This window comes from Panthera pardus, unplaced genomic scaffold (genome assembly GCF_024362965.1).
Source record: "Panthera pardus isolate Hobbes unplaced genomic scaffold, ASM2436296v1 HiC_scaffold_22, whole genome shotgun sequence".
Classification (NCBI taxonomy): Eukaryota; Metazoa; Chordata; class Mammalia; order Carnivora; family Felidae; genus Panthera; species Panthera pardus.
The window spans coordinates 70890630-70916446 of record NW_026526788.1 but is presented as its reverse complement, the minus strand read 5'-3'; the positions used below and the strand labels follow the sequence as shown (position 1 = coordinate 70916446).

The 25817-nt window shown below is 41.8% G+C and overlaps 2 protein-coding genes across 2 annotated transcripts in view; one reads left to right on the top strand and one right to left on the bottom strand.

Annotated features, from left to right (window-relative positions):
- Window positions 1–7825, bottom strand: part of FHIP2A (FHF complex subunit HOOK interacting protein 2A) — a 92322-nt gene extending 84497 nt beyond the window's left edge. The window contains exon 1 of the mRNA XM_053909942.1: window positions 7772–7825. Within this exon, the coding sequence (XP_053765917.1) occupies window positions 7772–7810 (39 nt within the window). The 5' untranslated portion in view covers window positions 7811–7825. The remainder of the gene's footprint in view (window positions 1–7771) is intronic.
- ABLIM1 (actin binding LIM protein 1) overlaps window positions 7047–25817 on the top strand; it is a 293132-nt gene continuing 274361 nt past the window's right edge. Inside the window, exon 1 of the transcript XR_008424948.1 lies at window positions 7047–7268. The gene's annotated coding sequence lies outside the window, so the exon portion shown is untranslated. The remainder of the gene's footprint in view (window positions 7269–25817) is intronic.

The window sequence follows — 25817 nt, the reverse complement described above, 5'->3', positions numbered from 1 at the left end:
TTCACTCCAGTCCAGTCTGCTATTATCAAGCAGACACTGCTACATCACTGAGTTATAGTGTGGTTTAAAGAATTCTCTTGTTTAAAAAAGTATTTACCATACAAGTATGTATTCCTAATGATACGATACATTTCATTTTCTTTTTCTTTCTTTCTTTTTTTTTTTTTAGAGAGATAGAATATGAGCAGAGGGGAAAGGGGCAGAGGAAGAAAGAGAATTTTAAGCAGACTCCACACTCAGCATGGAACCTGACGTGGAACTCAATCCCATGACCCTGGAATCAAGACCTGAGCCAAAATCAAGAGTTGGATGCTCAACCCACTGAGCCACCCAGGGGCCCCTGGATGATACGTTTTCTAGTTTGGCTTGTTTTTAACATTATGTTTCTATGATCCAACCATGTTGTTGGGTACAGCTGTGGTACATTCATTATCATAAATGTATAATATTCCAAGATGTGACTGAACCATACCTTGTTTTACATATCTTCAAATTTGCTGATTCTTCAAATGTGTCCAATCTACTGATGAGCTCACTGAAGAAATTCTCATCTCAGATGTATCTAGCATTTCCATTTGACTTTTCTTATTGTTTCCATCTTGTTGCAGAAATTCCCCATCTCTTTGTACATGTTGTCTGTCCTTCTTTTCCACCGGATTCAGATTCAGAGTTATTTTAAGGCCCTTGTCTGGTCGTTCCAAAACTCGGGTTATGTCTCAATCCGGTTCTATTGATTCTATTTGGTATTTTCTTTCTTCCTAAAGAACTTCAACATTCTTAGAGTACTGGTCTGCTGGTAATGCATTTTCTCAGCTTTTGTTTGTTGAAGAAAGTTTTTAATGTTATTGAAGAATACTTTTGCTGGATATGGAAGTCTGGTATGAGGGTTTTTTTTTTCTTTCAGCACTTATAAGATTCTTTCCATTGTCTTGTGTGTTGCTTAGTTCTGTTATGTAGTCTGTTCTGCTTCTTATCCTTGTTGCTTTGCATGTAGTTTATCTTTTTACTCTAGCCACTTATTTGTTTTTCTCTTTATTACTGGTGTTCAGCAATTTGATTACGATATGTCTGGGTGTATTTTGTTTTGTATGTAGGTTTATGTTTATCCTGCTCGGGAATCCCTGAGTTCCTTGTAATTGTGGGTTTATTATTTTCTTCAAATTTGAGATGTTACCTGCCATTATCTCTTCATATATATTTTCTGCTCCTCTCCCTTCTAGGATTCAAACATACATATGTTAGACCATTTGTTATTGTCCCATGAGTCACTGAAAGTCTGTTGATTATTTTTTCAGTGTTTTTTTTTTTTCTGTGTTTCACTTCAAATGGAGTTTATTGACTACATGCTCACTGATGGTTCCTTCTGAAGAGTCTTATTGGCTATTTACTCCATTTGGTGAACTTTTTTAAGATACTGTATTTTCATTTCTAAAGCCTCAATTGCATTCATTTGTTCTTTAATCTTTCATTTTCCCTCTTGCCTTCTTCTTGTCTTCCTTTAAATACTGGAATCTAGTTAATATAGATATTTTAACATCCTTGTCTGTTAATTCCATCATCTCTGTCATTCTGAGTCTGCTTTAATGATTGGCTTTACTTTGAGTTATGGGCTACATTTTCCTGTTTCTTGGCATGCTTAGTAACCATTGACTGGATGTTGAACATGGTAACAATTACTTTGTTGAGTGCTGGATTTTGTTATCTTCCTTTAAGATTGTTCTCTCTTCTACAAGCAAGAGTCACATCCTCTTCTGACTGAGCGAGCCAGGCACCCCTGGTCCATAGCCTCTTTTGAACATCTTATCTGCCTGTAGTTAATTACCTCTTTCTATTTCTAATATTGCTTATTTATGCCTGCTTTTTTATATTAATCATTTTCACTAAATATTCTACATTTTCTTTATCTTTTAAAAAACTTTATCTTTTAATTTTTTATTCTAATTTTTTATGTAAAATGTGTTAACAGTTAAATTTGTCTACATGTAAACAAATATTTTCCTCTCATCCTCTAATGACCTATTAACAGGGGTCATTTCTTTCTGTATGTGTATACTTACATTATATATATAATAATTTATGTATGTATGTGTATATAATAATGTGTATATAATGATTTATGTATGTGTGTATATATAATAATTTATGTATGTATGTATATATAATAATTTATGTATATATAATAATTTAAGTATGTATATACTTACATTATATATATAATAAATATATAATTTCTTTCTGTATGTGTATACTTACATTATATATATAACGTAGAAATTATTTAGTGGAAAAATCATTATTTGTTTAATCTCAACATATCTTTATTTTGCCCTCATTTTTGAAAGGTATGTTTGTTGTTTGTGCAATTTTATTTTTTAATTTTTTATTAAAAAAAATTTAATCTTTATTTATTTTTGAGAGAGAGACAGCTTGTGAGCAGGGAAGGAGTAGAGAGAGAGGGAGACACAGAATCCAAAGCAGGCTCCAGGCTCTGAGCTATCAGTACAGAGCCTGACGCGGGGCTCGAACTCACAAACTGTGAGATCATGACCCGAGCTGAAGTCGGACACTCAACTGACTGAGCCACCCAGGTGCCCCAGTTGTTTGTGCAATTTTAAATGGCTAGTGATAGTCTAATCAGAATTTCATTGTCCTCTGGTTTTCATCATTCCCAGTAAGAAGTCAGTTGTCAGTCTGTTATTTCTTTGTAGGCTATGTCTTTTCTCTTCGTCTTCTTTTCAGATCTTCTCTTTGTCTTTAGTGTTGTTCAGTTTCAAGACAATGTGTCTAGGTCTGGATTGATTTTTATTCATCCTGCTTGATATATGTTGTATTCCCTTAATCTATGGGATCATGTCTTTTTCTAAAGTTCTCAGCTGTTGTTTGTTCAAATGGTGTGTCTCCTCCAGGTTTTCTATTCTCTTGTAAGACTCCTCTTACTTATAAATAAGTATTAATTATACATTAGATCTTCTCATCCTATTCTCCATATATCTTAACCTTTCTGGTATTATCCATCTCCTTATATTTCAGAGCTGTAGTCTTACTAATTTTTGAATATCTACTTTCCATTTCAGTAATTCTTCCTTTCATTCCAACTAACTTTCTGTTTTCCCTATCCACTGATTCTTTTCAAAAAAATCTAAATGGATATGTTAAATTTCGATTTGGCTCTTTTTGAAATGTACTTGATCATTTTTGATAGTCTCTTATTGGCTCATTTTTGTGGCATATCTTTTATTATTTCATTGTATTACCTTATATATTTCATTTCTTATTTTATATTTGTTATCTGGGAACTACAGTATCAGAAGTACTTAGTATCTATAGCGGCTATTTGCTGTTTCTGCTGACTCTCGCTCAGAGTGGCTTGTTTCCTTGTGTATTTTGTAATTTTTTATTCTGACCTCATTTTTAGTTGATCATCTGTGGAAGCCAGGGGGTCTAAATCGGAATACTTTTATCAAAATAGGATGGCTGCTTACTTCTTTTGAGAGCCAGGGATGCTCCTGCCCTTTAGTGGCCTGGTGTAATGAAGAGTCTCAGGTTTAGCTTCTCCAGCTTGTATACTTGTCTGTATATTTGGCTTTCCTACTGGAATTTGACTAAATGTAATTTGACTAGAACGTAAATGTCATGAGGACAGGGACTTCATCTAACTTGTTTGGCATACCTTCCCCACTAGCTTGTACATGGTAGATTTTACAAAGGTATTTGCTAAAAAAATCATTGAGTAGCTCAGCCTGCCTTTTGTTTTTTACTTGAAGTTATGCAAAATGCAAAGTTATTCTCATGCTACTCATGAGACATGTAGGTTCAGAATGAGAAACGATGGTGAGTCAGCAATTGAAAAGCTGTGGGAGTGAAAATCCATATTCAATCATTTTAAAAAATCAATAAGGAAGATGGTTACCAGGTAGGGGGATCAGCGAACTAGGTGATGGGGATTAAAGAGTACACTTCTCATGATGAGCACAAAGTAATGTATAGAACTGTTGAATCACCATATTGTACATCTGACACTAACATAACACTGTATGTTAACTATACTGGAATTAAATTCTAAACTTTAAAAAATCAATAAAGAATAGAAATTGCCGATAATGTACACTAACATTCCTTCCTTTAGAAGTTGAGAGGGTATTTTTGGGCAAGAGTCTAATAGTAACACCTTTTTTCAAACACAGACGGAAATGTGTGTTTTCCCTTTGGTCTATGTAAACTCCTTTTTTATAATTTCAACCAGCAGCATATACTATATTTTCTGATCTTAAAAAGTGGCGCTTAGAATTTCTCTTAAAATTCCTTGCAACTTACAGCTTGTTTTTACACTGATCTCTAAAGTATTATCAGTTATTTTAGATGAGAAATTTGTTGGAATGTTAAGCTACTAACAGGAACTTGGTTGCTGTATGGTTGGAAGAACTAGTTTCAGATTTCTAAGAGTCTCTAAGAAGAGATTCTCGGAAACCATGATTGACCCTGAAAGGTATTTCAAAGTATCATAACTCTAAAATATAATCAAATAATACATAATTTAAAATCTGAACTGATACATAACCTGAAGGTTAAAGCTAAATTCATAGGGAAAACTTTATTTAGTCAAAGATACTCTTTGATAATAAACTTAGTTTTCTAACCTGACAGTCAATCAGGTACTGAATTCTAGCGGTGTGCCTAAAAGTATTGTGTAAGGTGTCTTATTTCAGACTTATAATTATATACATTGGAGTATGTTTTACAGGCATCTGTGTAGTCTAATATAAGCCCCTTAAGGATAAGAGTATGATCTGTTCATTACGAGGCTTTTGCACTGTACCTGTATTTTAAGCGTGAGGTTATAAGGGCCAGAACTATTGTGGCAGTTTGAGAAGAGGACTGGATATTAACTAAAGGATGAAGGTAGAAAAGCACACAGTCCTGGACCTCCCTATCTTACTAGTATGGTGTCTGCTCTAACATATGGCCTGTAATAGACTTCCAGGACAAATTCAATTCAACAAGACTCTCCAGAAACTTACAACAGTTGGGGAGATAGGAAACACATATAACAAAACCATTAAGTAGCAACACACAGCATTGCATTAAGTAAAGATAGGTGGTGCTGAAAATACAGGCTGCAGAAGTTAAGAGAATCAGGAGATCAGTGTGGTTAAGGTAGCTGGAGAACATTTCATGAGGAGACAATCTACTAGTTAATTTGGGGAAGAAGGGAATTTGGGAAGAGCAATAAGAATGTGTAATGGGAATGAGGGAGACAGGATATTATGATATTGAGAAACAGAAGGGATAGTATTCTGTCTGCGACAGTGTTTATTTAGGGGATTAGCTAGAAATGGTGTTGGACAGGTAGGAGAGCACAGATTATGGAAGACTTTAAAAATCTCTGTAGTCCTTAAACTCCATATAGACATTTCTATCTTGTTCACCATCGTAGCTCTAGTACTCACCATAGTGAATGGTACATAGTAGATGTTCAATTACATTCTACTGAATGGATTCAACGCATAGATGAAAACACTTTGCAATGTTGGGGCTTTATCCGGAGATCAGCGGAAATTCCCTGGCGGTTTTAGACTACGAAGATGTCAGAGTATAAATAGTGTTTTAGGAAAACTATTCTCAGGGCAATAGGCAGAATGACGAGAAGGAGGTGGAGGCTGGATGTAGGGAGAGAAGCTAGGCTACTCATGTACTCAGCCTTTGGGTGAGAAGGGTTAATAGTGAACTGAGGATAGCAGGAAAGAAGAGTTATTTTGAGACTGAACCAACTGGATTGTGATTTACTGGCAAATTTCTCACCTAGAAGACAGGGACAAAGATGCTGTCAAGATGGATAAGTGAGTTAAATTTTGTAGTTGGCAGTTGCATTTGAGAACTTCTATTCTCATTACTTCTCTCTTCTAGTATTTCCTTCTCCACATGATCGTTTGGTTGGGCATTCTTTGATGATGCTCAATTATCCACCAATTCATTACTTTTCTAGAGCTATTATGTTCACCCGTTCTTTGAATACTTCTCGGTTGCCGGACGTATTATACGAAGTCTATCGTATCAGGATAGATTTGGGAAGTGCCTACACAGGAAATAACTGGAATATCTGCTGCGAGAGTGTACAGAGGAACAGTTGCCAGAGAAGGGAGTGTGAATTCCTGAAACTAGGAATTCTTCCACCAGTCTTACAGGTTTGAGTGTTCTCAAAGCTTAGAATCCCACCTCTTCAGTTTATAGCTTGTGGATCTGGTGGTGGTGGTTAGGTTGCTTACTACCACCAAGCTCTATCATTGAGGTTTATCTCAGAACAGTAGGGGACTTAGTGTTTTTCTCGTTTTTTGTTTTTCACCCTGGCATATAGGAAACGTGTATTGGTTTGGAGCGTTCTCCCTACTCTCCAACCCAGCCCAGCCCTGACGCTTCAGGGTAGAAACCATGAATCAAATGTGTCTACTGACCTTAGTTGAGGGCCTGCTGACCTCAGATGCCAAGGGGGCTCAGCCCTTCTCTGCAGGGCTTACCTCTAAGGTCGCTGAAGAAAAGTCCCGCCCAGCCCACCCAGACGACTTTGAAGGAGCTCCTTGGTCGCTAATTTGGCATTGACGCCCCCAGCACCCCCCCCCCCCCCTCCCGTGAACTGCCCAAGGCCTTCTTCCCACTGAGGGCCAAGCCCCCTGGGGCAGTCGTGGCCTAACCCTCCGGTCAAGGGCATCGCTTAGGAGAGGGAGCAGAACAGCTCGTTCCCACTTTCTTTCTCTGGGACCAAAGCAGAAGGCTGGAAAGTCACTAATAATAGCAACAATATTATTACTAATTATTTTAAATTAAGAAGTCCAGCCAGGGAGAGGGAAGACGCAGACCCTTACTGCACGCCCCCACCTCGTCCGGGGACAAAAGCCCCGCCCGGCGCCGCAGCCGCTGGACCGGGTGGGCCCGGCCGGGGCGGGGGAGGCGGGGGAGGCCGGGAGGCCGGGAGGCGGGGGAGGCCGGAGCGGCGGGCCCCGCCCAGCTCAGGCCGCTGGCTGTCAGCGTTGCCGCGCCCGGCGGCGGGTCCCCGCGATCGCTGCGTCCCCGCCCGCCCGCCGCGCTGCGCCCAGCGGGCGGCCAGGTGTCCTGCGGGCGGCGTCCCCGCGTTGCCAGCCGCCTCCCCACGGCGGGCGGCGGGCGAGGGCGCGCTGGTGTGCGTCTCGAGGATATTTTCCTCCCCACGCCCTGCCGGGCTCTCTCCTCTGCCCTCCCTGCTTCGGCTCCTGCCGCCTGAACCATGTCCGCAAGGGGTGAGTGGGGACCAGGTGGGCACTGTCTCCCGACCCCGGGCCAGGCCCGGCGGGGCAGGGCGCGGACCGGGGCGGGCCGGGCAGGTGCGGAAGGGCGAGGGGGCTGCGGGAGCCGCGCCGGCCCCGACCCGGCCTGAAACTTTGGCAGCGGATCCGTGGGCTCTGGGTGGCTGGGGGCGGGAGGGGGGGGGGGGAAGGAAGCCCTCGCCCTTGACCTTGATCCCCGGATGCGGGCAAAGCCTGAGGGCCGAGGTCGGTGCCTGGCTCACCTGTACAAGCTGTAAGGCGGGGCTGGGAGGGCGTGGGGGATGGGCTTCCCGTTGCCCGTCCTGCTGGGGAGCCGCCTGAAGGGCTGTCCAGGAGAGAGGAAGAGGTATTTTTTTCCTCCTTTCTTGTTACCATTTTGCAGCTCGGTTATGGAAGGAATCCAGGGTTTGATGCAGTATGATTTAAAGCTGCAGTGCTTATACCCCATTAAAAAAAAAAAAAAGTAAATTCCCTACCTGTACTTCTCTTAGCATTAATCTTCGTCCGCCACCCATTTTCTTTCGGGGGTGAAACAATCACTGCAGGTAAAACTGGGTGAAAGTAAAAAAAAAAAAAAAAAAAAAAATCCAAATCGCTTTCCAGGCAGGAGCGAAGGGAATGTATTTCTTGCCATCTGGAGCCAGTGGTGATGCTGGGGAGAGTGGGTTAGTCATAGCTCAGTGGCTGCTACTATGAGTGAAATATTAAAGAGATCAAGTCATTGTGCACTTTGCCAGCAATTAAAATGAAGGGACTTGGTTGTTTTGCCATAAGCGTTTAAGGAAAATATTGATTATCTTCAGATAGCGTATTTGCAAAGCAATGAGTTCCGCCCCTTTTGATGCCCTGAAGCTTAAAAGAGGAATTGCAGAGTTGCTTTTGGGTCTTTTTCTTTCCTTTTCAACTCTGAAGGGTTCACCCTGCTTGTGGAGGGGGACAGTTTAGGAATTCGGTAACATCTGTTGGATAATTTAGTGTTGCTTTTGAGGGTTCATTCTGGGGCATGTAATGAATAGACTAATTTCTAACGCTTCAATTCCTTTTTAAGGAGACTGGTCTCTGTTGATCTGGCAGTAAGGTTGGTTGGTTCCATACCTGGTGGTAATGACAGAATTTACATCTGTAAATTCTGGGCTACCGAGGTGACAGGAGGCCCTGAGATACTACCTGCTTAATGATTTGTGATTAAAGGAAAAAAAGAGGGTGGAACCGATATGATTATTCTCAATGTTTCTCAAATATTTCTCCTTGAACCTGGTTTCAAGCAGGATGATTTGTAGTCGTAGACATGTCACTCAGTTGTCTTGTTTCCTTTTCGAACTATGTTGGTAATTTTGTATTTAACAGTTTACAGGCTGGGGCGCCCAGGTGGCTCAGCTGGTTGAGCGTCCGACTGCCGCTCAGGTCATGATTTCATGGCTCGTGAGTTCGAGCTCCACATGGGGCTCACTGCTGTCAGCGAAGAGCCTGCACCAGAGCCTCTGTCCCCGCCCCCCCATCACCCTTCCCCACTCTTGCTCTCTCAAAAATAAATCAACATTTCAAAACAAAACAAAAAAGAAAACAGTTTAAAGTCTTAAGAATACTGCAGGGGCAAAACCGCATGATAATTAATATCAGTTATTGCATTCTTACCATGTGCCAAATACTTTGCATGTATTAAATCATGTAAGCTTCATAATAGCAAGATCAAGTCGATACTGTTTTTACCTCCCCATTTCACAGATGAAGGAACTGAGGTTTTGAAAGAGTCTGTAACTTGCCTGAGCCCAAACAGTTGGTAAGTGGCGGATCCTGATTTCCAGTCCAGGTCTGCCTGACTTGTGATCACATCGCTTTGTTTTACTGCCTTTTCATTATTAGTCCTTTGAATGTTATAGTAAACATCCCAGTCATTGATTTGCCAAGAGAGAAAATGCCCTGTACTTGAGAGTTAAAGGAAATGGCCTTTGTAAGTAACTTGGAACTCCCAGTGCATCTGGAAACATTGTCACGGGCATTTGGTAATGACGAAGTGAAGGAGACAAGGCCACTTGATCCCTGCCCTTGTTAACTTGCTGTTCCCATTCTGTTTCCTCCTACTTCAGTTGTGAAGACCAGAACTTCTTACATATTACCAATAACCGAGGACTTTTCTAATGTTTTTATGAAACACTTTTGTGTTTGTGAATTTCTAAAACAACAACAGCAACAACAAAACCAATTCTAAGTGATTAGCAAAGTACCTAGTAGAGTACTTTGAATTGAGCCGGTGTGGAAAAATGTCTGTTTGCCATTTAGTTTTTACAAAAGATGTCAAAACTGTGAGCTTTGCTATGTTTTCTAATTCAGTATCTAGTTTCACCTGTACTCCTGAAAGGCGCGCTAAAGCTTCAGGGTCAGAAGGTTAATGTCTCTATTTAAATACCTAATTTATAAATAGGAAGGTCGTTAGATATTTGGAAAGATAAATTTCATTAATCTAAGAAATGATCTGCTTATTGCTAATATCTAGGCTTGTAGGTTATGGTAGGGGTAGGAATATTTTTTAAACATTGAAAACTGTTGCATTTCATTAAAAAAGTGAATTTATTAAAAAATTTTAGGGAGAAAATTACCATTATTTAATTCATCTGGTCTTTAAGATATAAACGGAGTCCTAGGGGCACCTGGGTGGCTCATCAGTTAAGCGTCAGACTCGGTTTCAGCTCAGGTCATGATCTCCTGGTTCCTGAGATCAAGCCCTCCGTCCGGCTCTGTGCTGACAGCGTGGAGCCTGCTTGGGATTATTTCTGTCCTTCTCTCTCTGCCAGCTCCCTGTTCATGTTCTATCTCTCTCAAAATACGTAAACTTAAGCAAAAAAAGATATAAACAGAGTCCTAAAATTTAATTCACTTTTCAAACTCACAATAAAAAGTATTCTTTAATTCCATGATACAGCAAGTTAAGACATTCCCATCTTGTAGTCTTTTAGAATATTTTCATCAAAGATTTTTAATTTGGTGTTGTATTTTTACTACTACAGGCCAAAATGGAGCTGCCATATCTTTGATTTTTGGATTGCTGACTAGAGGAAATTATAACACTTAGAGTAGAATTTCTAAAACTGGGGAGAATAGTCTAGGCAATCATTTAAAAATGTTGTTTCCCAGGATTCATTCCACATCTAATGGCTCAAAAACTCTGAAGGCAGAGCACCCAGATCCATGTATGTGAAAAGCTCCTCAGGTAATTCTAAAAACCATTACAATACAGCAGGATCATAGGAATCACCTGGAATACTTAACAGTGATATGAGGGCTCTTTTTCAGATCTACTGAGTCAGAATATTCAGGGGCGAATCTGAATATTCGCCCTGGGAATCTGAATGGTTCATAAGCCCCCAGTTAATTTTTATGTATAGGCAGATTTGGCAGCTATTAAATTAGAGCTTGTTTCCTCTAAGTCAGGGTTCTGTATTATCCAGCAAGTTTTGAAAAAAGCTGCTTATGAATTATAAAAGTAATATATTAGGATTCACTAGTGACATATTAATATCATCAAAATACCTTCTATTAGCAAATTAATGGATATACTAAATGTTTAAGTTATAAAGTAATATAAACTCAAACAGAAATATATAAGGTTAAAAATGAAAATTCCCTATTTTTACTCTCTTCCTACCAAATCCTCAGAATTAAGCATGGCAAGCATTACATACTGTGCATACTGTCTGGAAGTTTCTCTCTAATTAGATTTGGTTAAACATAATAAATATTAAATACGTAGTATGTACAAGACACATGGCAGTGTAACATAAGAGATCACTCGTGAACCCACTAGCTTTTCAGAAGCTTGAGTCTTGAAAAAAAAGGTGCAGGTATGTGTGGATAGAGTCCATTGCACTGGGCGGGGAAATACCTCAACCTATGTGTGCTGTAGAAATGTTAGATCATTATCTTCGTTTTCAGAACTTCCATAAAACTGGAAGAAATATGAATGTCCATCCATTGGGGAATGAGTGACTAAGTTATGGTACATTCATAATGGACTATTTTGCAACTATTAGAAAGAATGAGTTAGATCCATAATGTGTTTGGTCTGGAGGGATGGTCATGATACATTGTCAAATGAAAAAGGGTAAGTTTTAGAATAAAGTGTATATAATACAGAATCCCAGTTTTGTAAACTGAGGAAAATCCATATGTGTGCAAATGTGTGGGCTCTGTGGGCATAGAGAATATCATAGAACAGTATACACCAAGGTTACTGCAAAGGCAAGGGTGAGGAGAGGAGACAGCTGAACTTTCTATGAATATATCTTTGTGTTGTTTGCTAGCAGGTAGACATAGCTTTAATAGACTGAGAGAAAAATCCAGTAAAGAAAAAATGTATTGGGGCACTTGGGTAGTTCAGATGGTTAAGCGTTGACTCTCGGTCTTTGGCTCAGGTCATGATCTCACGGTTCATGAGATTGAGCCCCACAGCGGGCTCTGCACTGACAGCATGGAGCCTGCTTGGGATTCTCTCTCCCTTTCTCTCTGCACCTCCCCTGTTCATGCATGCTCTCTCTCTCTCTCTCTCTCTTCTTTGTCTCAAAATAAATAAACATTTTTAAAAAGTTTTAAAAAATGCATAGTGCCTCCCCATTTGTTCATTTATTTAAGTCAGGGACATAGGTTTTTATTCAATCATTCAACACAATTTATTGAACACCTGTTATGTACCAGCAATTGGTGAAAATAGGACCCAGTATATACCCTCAGGGAGCTCACAGTTTTGTGGAAGAAACAAATACATACATTCTTTTTTTTTTTTTTAATTTATTTATTTTTGAGACAGAGAGAGACAGAGCATGAATGGGGGAGGGCCAGAGAGAGGGAGACACAGAATCCGAAACAGACTCCAGGCTCCGAGCTGTCAGCACAGAGCCCGACGCGGGGCTTGAACTCACGGACCGCGAGATCATGACCTGAGCCAAAGTCGGCCGCTCAACCGACTGAGCCACCCAGGCGCCCCTACATACATTCTTATAATAGGATATACTGAGTGCAGAGGGAAAGAGGGATAACACGAAATATGTAGAGAGAGTCTTATGGTGATACAGAAGTGGCCCTGAACGCAGCTGTTGGGGTAACGACCATGGGATCTTGAAAAAAAAAGGGGGGGGATTGTTTTCTTGGAGAATGAGTTGGATTCTTGGATGAGCCAGCTGACAGAAGATGGGATTGAGGAATGGGTTTTTTAGGGAAAGGGGCACAGAAAAGAAGCTGTACAATGTGTGTTGACCTGGAAAGCATATTGCTGCCGGACCGCATGCTTGCCAGGGAAAGGAGAGCCAAATCTGAGCTGAGTCAGGAGGTGCAGAGGGCACTTTGGGGAAAGGCCGACGATGCAGGGAATTTTGCGTACAAGGAGCTGTAGTTCTAGACAGCACAGTGGAAGCTTGTGGGTGGTGGGAGATGGGCAGCCAGAGGGAAGAAGCACAAGGCAGAGAGAGATTAGAAGGGAGAGGAAATGAGCAGGGACGAGGGCCCTTCATAATTTCCAGGAGGCGGACCGCAGGAATGAGGGAGACGGTTGGGCAAGATTGGCCTCAAGTGTCCCCACTTTGGCATTAGGGACTTCGGTTGCAGACCGTGCTGAGTCCTGGGCAGCACCTGCTGAAGGCAGCGGGCGGTGAGGGCTGTTGTCAGCTTTCTAGGGTAGCAGCAAAGCCCTGTGCTGGACAATGGTTCTTCTGCAGGGGTGGGGTGCAGAGGGACTATGAGAATCAGAGCTACACTCGTTTTTGCTGACTTCTTCGGCTTCCATGCTTACGGTGGGGTTTACAGTGGGGCTCAGCAAACTTGCATCTGTTAATTGATGAAGGGGCCACTTCCATTTTTTCTGCTTTCTCTCTCTTACTTCTTCCTGGAACTGGATGGCTCTGGCTGTTATACTACCCGTTGCATTACTCAAACTTTATCATTTTCTCTCATGGTGATGCTACACAGATTAACGCATGGAGGGTTCTTATTTCGTGTTCTATGGGGCCCATTTTTCTGGCCTGTATTAGCTACGGTTTTTCTTCTCTTTGAGTTACAGAGCCTCAAGGAGTTTATCCAACTGCAGACAAGTAAGCTATCTGTGAAAGCCAAGTTTAGCCATTAATAACTTTGATATGAAAAAAATTCAAAAGAGCAACACATTACACTTCCTGGAAGTCTTTTTTTTTTTTTTTTGCCTTTAAAATAAATAGGTTGTAATTCAATAGATTTTTTTTTTTTTACCTGAGAGAAATAGTTTTTGACATCAGTATCTTACAAGTGGAAGAATTATGTTTCAGAAGGTTAAATTGTTCCCACATTGTATCTATAAACAACATTACCGTTTTTTAGTTTTGATTCTTCAGGTGGAGAAGTTTGATATAATCGTATTTCTTTTTTTTTTTTTTTTTAAGATTTATTCATTTTTGAGAGACAGAGTGTGAGCAGGGGAGGAGCAGAGAGAGAGGGAGACACAGAATCCGAAGCAGGCTCCAGGCTCCGAGCTGTCAGCACAGAGCCTGACGCGGGGCTTGAACTCACGAGCTGTGAGATCATGACCTGAGCCTGAGTCGGATGCTTAACCCACTGAGCCCCCCAGGTGCCCTGAGTTAATCATATTTCTTAGCTTATAGCTCCCTCTTCTCATCAGTTCATCAGACCCTTATCTTATCTCATCTTATCTTATCATCTTAGGCCTCACCTTAGAGGAATGTAAACTGAGTTAGGGGTGTGTGTGTGTGTGTGTGTGTGTGTGTGTGTGTGTGTGTGTGTGTGTATAAAGTTATGCACACAGCTGACAGAATGTAACAAAGTGGCAAAGATTATCATCCAGGAATGATCATACTGATAAACTAATTGTGGCTGCCGATAACAAGGGCACTTTCACTTCAGAAAAGAGGTGGAATTTGAGTTGGACCTTGAAGGATGAGTGGGAATACAGCAGGTGGAATGCGGAGAGATGTGCTTTTCTTTCAGAAGGGACAGTGCAGGGGAGGGGTGGAAGTGCAGGGTGTGTGGGGAGGAAGAAGTCTGGGATATATGAGGGGGCCAAGATTTGCGTGGGGAGAGGAAGAACAGGAAGACAAGGGGAGATGTATGAACCTGGTAAGCCTTTACATCAAAGTCTTTTCCTAAACAGAGAAACACAAAGGCAGAGAAGGGAAGTGGGAGGTCTGTTCTTGGTAAGACTAAGAGTAAACTCATCCCTGGTTGTGCAACTGCCCACAATACATATTAGAGATGGTATTTTATTGCCAAGTAATGCTGCAGTGAGTTACGTTTCATCCTGACCAGGGTTCTCATGGAGGTAGAAATCTTGCCGAAAGCCTGCTCTTGTGTTTCCTTTCATATGGCAGATTAGGCTCTCTGAGCCTTATGTTTAGCACCAGATCATCCCAGAACTGAGGATGCCGGCACCTGGGAAGGCTGAATACAGAATAGCCAAGCAACATGTTTGACTATAGCAAGAGGAAGGAGTGAGGCCGTCCCCCCAGAGAAGTGTGTGTTCTTAACTTGATCCTATTTTTACATGCACATTACTAGTTCCCTCAGTTCTAGGGAAGAACAAAACAGCACTAATTAATAGAGACTGTTAAAATGAAAGATGAAATTTTGTAGAATTTATGGCATATTTCCTCTGAGATGGTAAATTGGTCTTTATCTCCTTTTATGGGAGAGAGATTTCTTTTTCATGAGCCTGTAGTTTCGGGTTCTTCTCTATCTTGGTCTATATTAGTATTCACTGATATAAGTAGTACTAATCACTTGATACAGTTTGATATTTTCTTGCTCCGTTCACAAGATGCTGCTTGTTGAGACCTCAAAGGTACTTCACTTGTGGCTGCCATTTTCTGCTTAATCACTGGTTTCCAATGTACTTGGGAAGAGAAAGGGAAAAGGTTGTGAGTGGTTAGCGTTTCACCCTGGTTCAAGTAGCAGTCTCTAGGAATATCATCCACCTGTCCATCCATCTATCCATCCATCCATCCATCCATCTATCCATCCCATAGACATCTATTGAGCCTTCCTAGAGTCCATATTCAAACACATCATTGAAAATCCAGCTGTCTGTACTCATTATATTTTATATTGTCACGAGGAGTTGGCATGTTGCTTTCCCTATACTGGTATTTGGGATTGTTCTCTTTCAGAATGTGCAGCTTGTGCCAAAAGAACCTGCTTTGTTCAGTTCTCTCAAGGGCTTTTTGAGAAGCATTTTGAAGCTTGGCGGTCTTCTCCTGTAGCCTATCTTGTCCACCCATCTTGGAGACAGCATGGCAAGTCTACATGGGTACCTGTGACTCTACCCTATGGAAAGAGCAATCCTCTGTTTCCTGCAGGCTCACCTGAGGCACTCCCATTCTTACCTCTTGTTTTCTCCCATGCAGGGTAGGGTATGCTCTTTGCTGCCTTTGTGAGTGCCTCGTGGTCTAGAGCACAAATGTCATCATTCTGTCACAGACAACAGCCGGAGGCCCAAACCAACCCATGTACAAACTGGAGAAGAAGCTGTTTTAAGGGTTAAAAAGAGAGAGAGACAGAGACAGAGAATGAGGGAGGAAGAGAGAGAAGGAGAAGATATGAGACCGACAGAGGGATTAATGTCGCTCAAACAAGATTATTAAAAATTGAAAACAGATTGGATAGGAGTAAAAAAGTGTTTGCTAGTATAAGTTAATTGTTACCTTTGTTCTTTATTGAGAAGGGAATAGAAGCCCATGGAGTTGTAATTTATGTTCGTTATAAAGAGGATGCCACAATTCAGAAAATATATGCTTTCTTTTCTCTTCCACTAAGAACAGAAATGTCAACCATTTATCTGTAAATTTTTTCACAGCAAGCAAGACGACTGTGATGGACAGTAGTTAATCTTTTGATCTTTTGACCTTTCCCACTGATACTCAATCAGATAATGTTCATTGAACCTTTTTCCTAAAGTAGCCAGATTTATTCCAATTCTCATCCATTTCTGCACCAATGATACTAATATATTAATTAATGAAGTATTATAGCAAATATTTATTGAACACTCTGGGGTGAGGATTGTCATGATTTGGAGGTACAAAAATATTAAAGGATGTTAGAATTTGTGATTGAATGAGGCTTGGGCAATTAGGGGCTGATCAACGTATATTGCTCACATTTAAGTATATAGTATATTTTGCATGTACCATATAGGTCATCCAAAGGGGGTATTTCTTTTCTTTTTTTTTTTTAATTAAAAAAAAGTATTTATTCACTTTTTTGAGAGAGAGAGAGCAAGCAGGGGAGGGGCAGAGAGAGACATACACAGAATCTGAAGCAGGCTCCAGGCTCTGAGCTGTCAGCACCGAGCCCAACGCGGGGCTCGAACCCACGAACCATGAGATTATGACCTGAGCCGGAGTGGGCCAATTAACCGAGTGAGCCTTCCAGGTGCCTCCAAATGGAATATTTCTGTCTAGGACAAATGCTAAACCTGATGGGATACTGGGACAATAGATTAATAGTGGAGTTATCCCAGGCAAGTTGGAACTGTGGCTTTCCTAACTAATAGTTTCTGGCCAGAACATGCTTTGGTGGAAATGTATCCCTTTGTCTCAAAAGATAGAATTTTGGTCAATTTCTGAATATCTATTTGTAGTATTAGCTACATTGTATATTATCATCATCATTTAAATTAAATCCTGGGCTGGCTATTTCCTGCCCTTCAATACAGCACTTTTCCGGGTTATTTCCTCTCATGGGAACTTGGTATGTATGTTCAGATATAATTACTACTATAGACAAACAATAACATTTAGTACAGAGTCAAACCCAAATGAATTTTTGGAGCATTTGTGGGTTTTTTGGGGGGAAGGGAATGATAATTCACATTCTAAAATAGAATTTATCTTATATCGGTTAAACTATCTACTGCAAAGCTGTCGTGGAATGGGAATGTTTAGTTCGTAGTCATGTTAAATGAATGGTTCTGTTTCCTCCAGTTAATGCAGTTTTGAAGCAGCTTTAAAATGTTCAATTTACTTGTGGTTATTCTTGGGCTCACTACTGCTTTATGACTCTGTCCAGCGTATTGGAGATGTATTTCCCCAGTACATTGCATTATTTTATTGGGAAAATTGTGTAATGTGCATTTACCACTTTAAGGAATTTGTCCATATTTTGTTTTATGATTATAGGATGGGCAAGTTCTTATTCAGTAAATGTACATATAAAATCCTTTGTCTTGGGACACCTGGGTGGCTCAGTCAGTTAAGCGTCCGACTTTGGCTCAGGTCATGTGATCTCATGGTTTGTAGGTTCAAAGCCTGCATCGGGCTCTGTGCTGACAGCTCAGAGCCTGGAACCTGCTTCAGATTCTGTGTCTCCCTTTTTTTTTTTTTTTTTTTGCCCCTTTCCCACTCGTCCTCTGTCTCTCTCTCAAAAGTAAACAAACATTAAAAAATAAAATAAAATAAAATCCTTTGTCTTACTGAGCCCTCCATTAGAATAAAAAAGAAAGCAGGAGTTGTGGGTCAAGCACTCAAAAATTACTTGCTGATTGACCAGAGATCATACGACTTTGGTCTTTTGTTAGATAATTTTTTTCAGGCTTATAAGAGGAAACACTCTACATATAAAATTATTTTTATTCACATTTTAATAAATTCTTGTTTCTATACAGAGTGTTCTTTCTCCAGCTCTAGAATATCATTACATGTGAAAATAATATTTGATGGTTATCTATGAAACTGTTAGAGTGAGTTTATAGTTTTTCCTAAAGAAAATATCCTGTAATGTGTTTTGCTTTTAAGACTGGGTCCAAGGTCTTTACTCATGCTTTTCTTCTCCAACTTATTGAGAATTCATTTACAAAACACATCCACACCAGGGTAGCCACCAGAGAACTTAATGGTAACAATGAAGGGAAATGAGGACAATGAAGTAAACAGCTATTTCTGGCTTTCAGCTCCGAATGGGAATGAACAGAAGGAGGGGAGTCCCAGAGTCTGGGGGGGGGGGGGGGGGGAGGAGGAGGGGAGAGGGGGAAAGCCATAATTTTTAAATGTTACAAAAAAATGTTGAAAAGAGATGTAGGTTGGCAATCTCTAATGGACTCCTGGGAGACTTTTGTTGTTGTTGTTCTGTGTAAAACAAGGGCAGCTTTATTTTGATTCATTTAAGCAATTGGGTTAAGTAATGAGCATCCATGATGGTTCGGTTTTCTCACCAGCTCCTTAGTTACTGTTTATTTTAGGAGAGTCTATTCTGTAGATTCAGATAAATTGTAGAATTGTAGTTATAGGTGATGTTTTCGTGTATCCAGTCATTCAGTAAGTGTTAGTTGAACACCCGCTAAGTGCTCAGTTTGTGCCAGGTATTGGGGTAAGACAGCCACTTACCAAATAAATATGTAATGGGACAGGTGGTGATGAAGTGCTGTAAATAAAAATACAGAAGAACGAGTAGAGGAGAGGATGCTGGGCAGATGGGGGACAGGAAGGGGCTATTTTACATGGGATGATAGTGGAAGGCCTCTTTGATAAAATGACATTTGAGCAGGGACCCAGTGGAAGTGAGGAGGGCCATGCAGGCTCCGGTAGAGGGTTTTTCTAGACAGTGAGGTAAACAATGCAAAGACCTTGAGGTCTATCATGAGGACTCCCAGGGAGGCCAGTGTGGTTGGATCAGAGAGGACAGGCGAGAGGGTTGAAGATGAAATCAGAGAGATGGGGGGGGGGGGGGGCGGGCTGTCAAATTGATCCTTGCAGGTTACTGTGAGGTTTGCATCTAAGTGAGACTGACAGAGATAGGACATCCCTGGGAATAGTTCCGAGCAGAGTTGTGACTTTATTTGATGTAGTGTGAAAGGATCACTTGGTCAACAACGTGGAGAATAGACTGTAGTGAGTGGAAAGATTGGTTAGGAGGCTATTATAATGATCAGAACAAGAGAAAGTGGTGATTTAGACCAGATGGTAGGAGAGCAACTGGTGAGAAGTCACTGGGTTCTGGAAATATTTCAAAGGAGGTGCTTATAGGACTTGTTGGTGGATTGAAACATGGAGGAAAAGGGAGAAAATTGAGGATGCTTCCTCCTTTTTTCTTTTCTCTTCTCTTCTCCTCTCCTCTCCTCTCCTCTCCTCTCCTCTCCTCTCCTCTCCTTCCCTCCACTCCCCTCACCTCCCCTCGCCTCCCTGCCCTCCCCTCTGCTTCCTTTTCCTTCCCTTCCCTTCCCTTCCCTTCCCTTCCCTTCCCTTCCCTTCCCTTCCCTTCCCCCCTTCCCTTCTCCCTTCCCTTCCCTTCCCTTCCCTTCCCTTCCCTTCCCTTCCCTTCCCTTCCCTTCACTTCCCTATCCTAGCACCTGGGAGAACAACATGTAATTTTCTGGGATGGGGAAGAGTGTAGGAGGAGCAGGTTTGGGGAGCAGGGAATCAAGCACCTTGTTTGGACATTTAAGTTTGAGGTGCTTCTTAGACATTCTATCTTGAAGGTATTTATTGTGCCCATTTTAGAGACAGAGGAAATGAGGCAGAGAAGAAGTAACCTGCCTGAGTTCACCTAACATAAGGGGTTGATCTAAGATTTAAATTCAGGTCTTGTTAATGCCCGAGTGTGCTGTACCCACCACAACGCTGCCTCTTTATATTAGGCTGAAATACATGCCAGGAAAATGATGTGTCTAATTGTTATTTCTTAATTATTTATGACTTGTCATTATGAGCTAATGTTTTTGCATTTTCAAGCATGGCTTCTGTTTCAGGAAAAGAAACCTCATAATCCCATTATTGCAAATTCTACCGTTTATCAATATTATTGTTGTCACTGCAGAATTGCTACTGAAACATGTGAAAGCATATGGCATTCATTCATTCATTCATTCACTCATTTGCCCGATGGAATCACTGAGCGCTTGCTAGGAGCCAGGCTTGGGGATGGAGGGCGATTACAAGCTCTGCACTTGCAGAGCTCCCAGACAAAGCAAGGGGAGAGACCTGTGTACAGAAGTTGCAACCCACTGGGACCAGTGGTGTGATGGTGGTACACACGAGATGTCGTAGGAGCACCAAGGAAGGGCAGCGGTCCCTCCTGATGGGTATTCGGCCAAGGAAAACTTTACAAGCAGGTCACATTGGAATAGGGCCTTGAACAATGAGTGGCATTTGCGAAATGGAGAAATGGTAGAAAAGCGTTCCCCAAACTGGAAACAGTGTGTTATTAGAATTTTTAAAATGCTAATGAAGTATATTAAACATTAAGAACACGTTTGAAGTGAAACGTAGCATACGGGAATGCCATGAGGAAAGTTGAAAAACTACCTTTGGGAATATGCAATGGTTAAGCCATTGGAGAGAGCCACCTTGCTCCTGGGCACCAAGCCGCCATATTGTAAAAATGTTCATTTCCTCTAAATCTCTCCATGAAAGAAGTGAAATCCTGAGTAAAATACCAACAGAATCTTTTTTTTTAGAGATATGGCAAAATGATGCTGTTACTCATTTCGCACGATGAAGTGTGTGGCATTCTGAAACAGAAGTGTAATTAAGGGAGATTAGCCTAACTGAATATTAAAACGATAGGACACTGCAATAATTAAAACAATTTATTTTGGAGAAAAATTCGAGCAGTGGAAAAAGATTAGTGAATTCATGGATGTGGAATTTGGTTAGAGTGAAGGGGCGTTTTAAGATCTCTGTGAGAAGAGAGATGATTCCCTTAATGTTGGTACAGCTGGCTGTTTAGAAAAAAATCAACCTGGACCCGTTTCTTATCGCCTGCGCACGCAAAATTCCTAATGTATTAAATAATTAAGTGTAAAATAAATGCAGCGATAGAAGCCCTGGAAGAAAACACAGGTGAATTTATGACCTGAGAGCGTTAGAAGGTTCCTGACCTTTTCTACGGGATACCAAGCCTTAAAGTCATAAAAGAAGAGGGAGATAAATTTAGCTACATAAGAATAAAAGACCGTTGTGTGGTTAAAAATACCACATTCTTCCTTCTGGCTTGCAGTTCTCACAAGACCCCAGCAGAGCTGGCTTGAACCGGGCCTCCTGTACCAGAAAAGTCCAGCCAGCGGGGAGCAGGGAAAGAGGCAGGGACAGCCACAGGTACCACTGAGGGCCTTTTTGAAAGCTCGGCAAATGCTTTGACAGCATTAGTGTTAGGGATCACCTGAGGGCTTGACTGAAGTTTTACTGTCTGCCCAAAGCAGGCTGCACAAGACTTGTGACAATGGCATTCACTTATTCATTCCACAGACACGGAGGGAGAGTTTGTAGCATTAAAGGGGATAGCAAGGGGTACAGCAGCGACAAAGGCACAGTCGTTGCCTCAAGAGGCCACATTGGACCAGGGATTGATATCCGTGAATGGAAGATTATGGTCACTTCCACTCTGTCCTGACTTCCGGAACATTCGCTCTCTTTAGGCTAGTGCGGTCTGAGGCCTTAATCCTTTTCCAGGCAGTTGTAGGAAGGAACCCTAAGGGGTTGTCTCCTTTAAGGTCAATCTCAGGCTTCCCTGTGACCCTAGCACGCCTATGTCATAGAAAGAGAGGTAGCAAGGTGGGTATGCTCTACTCCTGGAACGTCGACTCCTAAGAAAGGTGACAAAGGTGGGGGGGGGGGGGGGGGTTGGAGAGGTGGGGAGGGAGGACTGGCTAGAAGTGGCAGCCTAAGGAAATCATTTAGCTCAGCCTTTTCTCCTGCCACAGCCAAGCTGTCCGAAGGGGTAAAGGATATGTGTTCATTTGCTTTAAGTGAGTGAGCCTCTTGTTAGTGTCTCTTGAAGATTAGCCTGCCCTGGTTCCCTGAGCCCCCTTGATTAAATCAGGGCCTTGCTGTGGACACACCCTTTTGCCCTGATTTCTCTGCTAATAAACATAACTTGAACTCGGTGGTGTCATGGCTTATTTTCTGACAGCTGCACTTCCTCCCCGCCCAGGACTCTTACATTTTTGTGTCTATTATGCTGACACGTATACAGAGTTCTCTAGGTGGCTGTACCCTCTGTGACTGTGAATTCCAAAGAGCCAGGAACCGAGTGGTACCTGCATTTTTCCAGATCCTGGCCTTCCCAAGAACCTGAACCTGAGTAGACGTTTGATGAGCGGTCCTTGAGGGAAGTGAGAGAAAAAGGGTTGCTGTGCACACAACCCACAGCCTGTTGGGATAGACACATGAAGGGAATGGGCAGAGGAGGTTTCGTTCTAGAAATTTCTTAGTGCTTTGAGCTGAATTCTTCTAAGTTGGATGTGATTTGGAAGTTCATTTGCTCGTATGCCTCTGCCCTTATACCTGACCGAGGACACAGTTGTGTTTTTCCTACTTGAGTGAGGAGCAAAGACACACAGATTCCAGCCTGGCCAGTTAGGTTCTTGAGTGGGCTGCGTCCTACAAGGGGTGAGGCTGGGCACGGAGATGTGGTTGTCTGGCGATCCTGCATTTCACCTCGCTATGTTATGGGTACTCCAGGCATCCTGAACCTCTCCCCTTGCCCCTGCTTATGCCCACGCTCCCCATTCCCACCCATCGGCAGGGCCCAGGATGTGGCCGTGATACTGGGGTATGCATTTGTTGTGTTGTTGTGGTTGGGACCCACTGCACTGCAGCTGGAGAGTAGCCCCTTCCTAGTGTCCCTCAGCTCTTTCTAAAAGATCCCTGAGGCACTGTCTCCCACATGTCTGGGAACGAGCTATGTTCAGACATCCAGCTTAGCAGAAACCCCGCTGCATTGGTGCATACCACTTTCTTGGGAACTGCTGGTCTGCGGGGGCCTCTGGTCACTCCCCACCAGTCTGGCCACTAGTTTCCCTGAACTGGTTTGAGCCAAGCATGGCCCAAATCTCTTCCCTGTAGCATAACCAAGACTAAGGTATAACTTAGGAAAGGAAAAGGTTGTTTTAATCCTACAAGGTATAATCTTAACCATCCAGGGAAACGTTGTTTTTTTTTTTTTTTAACATTTATTTATTTTGGGGAGAGTACAAGCAGGGGACGGGCAGGGGGCAGAGGATCTGAAGTGGGTTCTGCGCTGACAGGCTGACAGTGCGAATCCACGAATCCGATGTGGGGCCAAATTCACGAACAAACTGAGATCATGACCTGACCTGATGTGGGACGCTCAACCAGCTAAGCCACTCAGGTGCCCCGGGGAAGCTCTTTTTGATGTAAAAAATGAATATACACATATACTTAAGTTCAAACGGAAACATTTGAATAACATAAATGAGAAGTGATAGGTTCCCATCCCCTGAAGTAACCACTGTTACCATTCTCTGGAGATTCTCTTCTCGAGAAAAGTTATGTATATACTAGGACACTAAAGTCAATCCATCCATTACCTATAAAACTATGATCTGCCTACCAGCTTCCTTAAAAAAAAAACCCACTTTGCCTTTTTACATAATATATCTTGAGATTTTTCCGTACCAGTGCATACAGAAATAGCTCATTTTTTATGATTGCATGTTCAAGCATATGGGTGCACCATACCTGATTTAATAGTCCTCTCTTGACAGATATACTTTGCTTGTTTGCTTTAATAGACTGCGACACTGAACATCTTTGTGCGTATATCTTGTTGACATTTTAAGAACACAGCCAGAGGTATTAGACTGTAACTTTTAATGAGGCTTTGCTGATGGTTCGGAGAAACTGGAAGGAGAGCATGTCCAGAGAATACCTCAAATACTCCTCTGTGGTTGACTTGCCCTACACTCTTTCCTAGGCTGCTTCCTGCCTTCCCTCGACTCAGTGTCTGCCCAGCGAGGAGGACCTTATTTCTTCGCACTAGAAAATGTTACAGACACTTCCTTCATTTATACCAAGGCACAGACCACTTGTAGCCCTGAGGGAAAGAAAGGATATTTAGGACTCCTCACTTCATCAAAAGCCAACCTCATGGCCTGTTATGGGATTAATTTCCCCAGAGTGATTGACAGCAAGAGATCCATTGCTTTTAGGACAAGATAATCACAAAATAGTCTGGTGCTGATGTATTTCTCAAAGGCTGGGTCCTTTATTCTTATTCACGGTCTCTTATTACATTCAGTTAAAAAAAAAAAAACCCGAAAATTAATTCTTTTTAAGGATGACTCCAAATGTGCCCCCTTAAAAATAATCAAAATGGCAGGCGCTCCACAGCAGGTGTGGAAAGATTGGATGGTGAAGTGGGAGACCTGAGTTCTGCCTTGAGTTCTGCTCTCCTGCGATGTGATGTGATCACGGGCACAGCACAGGACAGACCCGCTCTTAGAGCCCCATCTCCTCTTGCCATGTGTTTCCTAGATAACCTCCCACTTGGCAAGTCCTGAAACCAAAAATGAATTTCCAGATCGGATGACTCGATATTACGTTGACTACATTCCTGTAATGCTTAACTCTCAGCTGGAGTTTCAGCAAACAGGGGCCGAAACTGGCAGCATCTGGTGGAATGTTACTTGGGCAGAGGGGTTGGGGAAGGGCCTGACTGTCATCTTGAGTCACAGCACTAAAGTTTTAGGCTGTTCGTCACTTTTGCTTTTGCAAGAGGTGACTCCTAGTTTACCAGGAGAGCTGATATAATTCCCGAGAAGTCTGGGATGTGTTCGATGCTGTCAACCCAACAAAAATGAAAATGAAATGTAAGGGAAATGAGAACATCCTTCTTGAGTTTGGTTGTTGTGCACCATTTTAAATGATGCCCATAACAGTCTGGTCAAAGAGCCCAAATATTAAACTAACAGAGAGCCTACTTTGATCTTAGAAAGGGTCATGTAATGTTCATTAGGCTTGCTGGATGCATTCAATTGGGAGCATTGACTGATAAGACTTAATATAAGAATATCATATCTAACTTATAAAAGACTTTGAATGTCAACCTTTGTATGGAATAGAACCAGCAAAATGTCATTATCTTCTTTGTGTTTCTTTTTTATTTTTTTAAAACTTTTATTCAGTTTTGAGAGACAGAGTGTGAACGGGGGAGGGGCAGAGAGAGAGGGAGACACAGAATCCGAAGCAGGCTCCAGGCTCCGAGCTGTCGGCTCAGAGCCTGACATAGGGCTCGAACTCACGAAATGTGAGATCATGACCTGAGCCGAAGTCGGACGCTTAACCAACTGAGCCACCCAGGTGCCCCTTCTTTATTTTTTCCGTTTTTTGTTTGTTTGTTTGTTTGTTTTTTTACATGCCTCCTCCTGCTGTTTTTGGTACAAATCACACAAACAAACAAACAAAAGACCAAAATTTTATTTGGCAAAGAGGAAAGGCACATTTGGGAGGTGAGGGTCACCTAGTTGAGCGTCCGTTCAGAATAGCACTAGTCTACCGTATACAGCCCTTTGACTTTGCAGTAAAGCATCAGTGACTGAACATTTTTCTTTCTCTTCCTTTGATGAATTTATTAGTAAAGAGAGGTTCTCCATCAGCACTGCAGTCTTCAGGATCGTGGTAGTCAAATTATACAGCATCTTTCTCAATTAAGAAAAGGAAGCATTAATAGATAGGTGAGGGGAAGAAGGCTCCTGTACACTTGTTGACTGTTTTATAGTAAACACCATGATTTCTACCTTGGTATTAGCCATGGCAG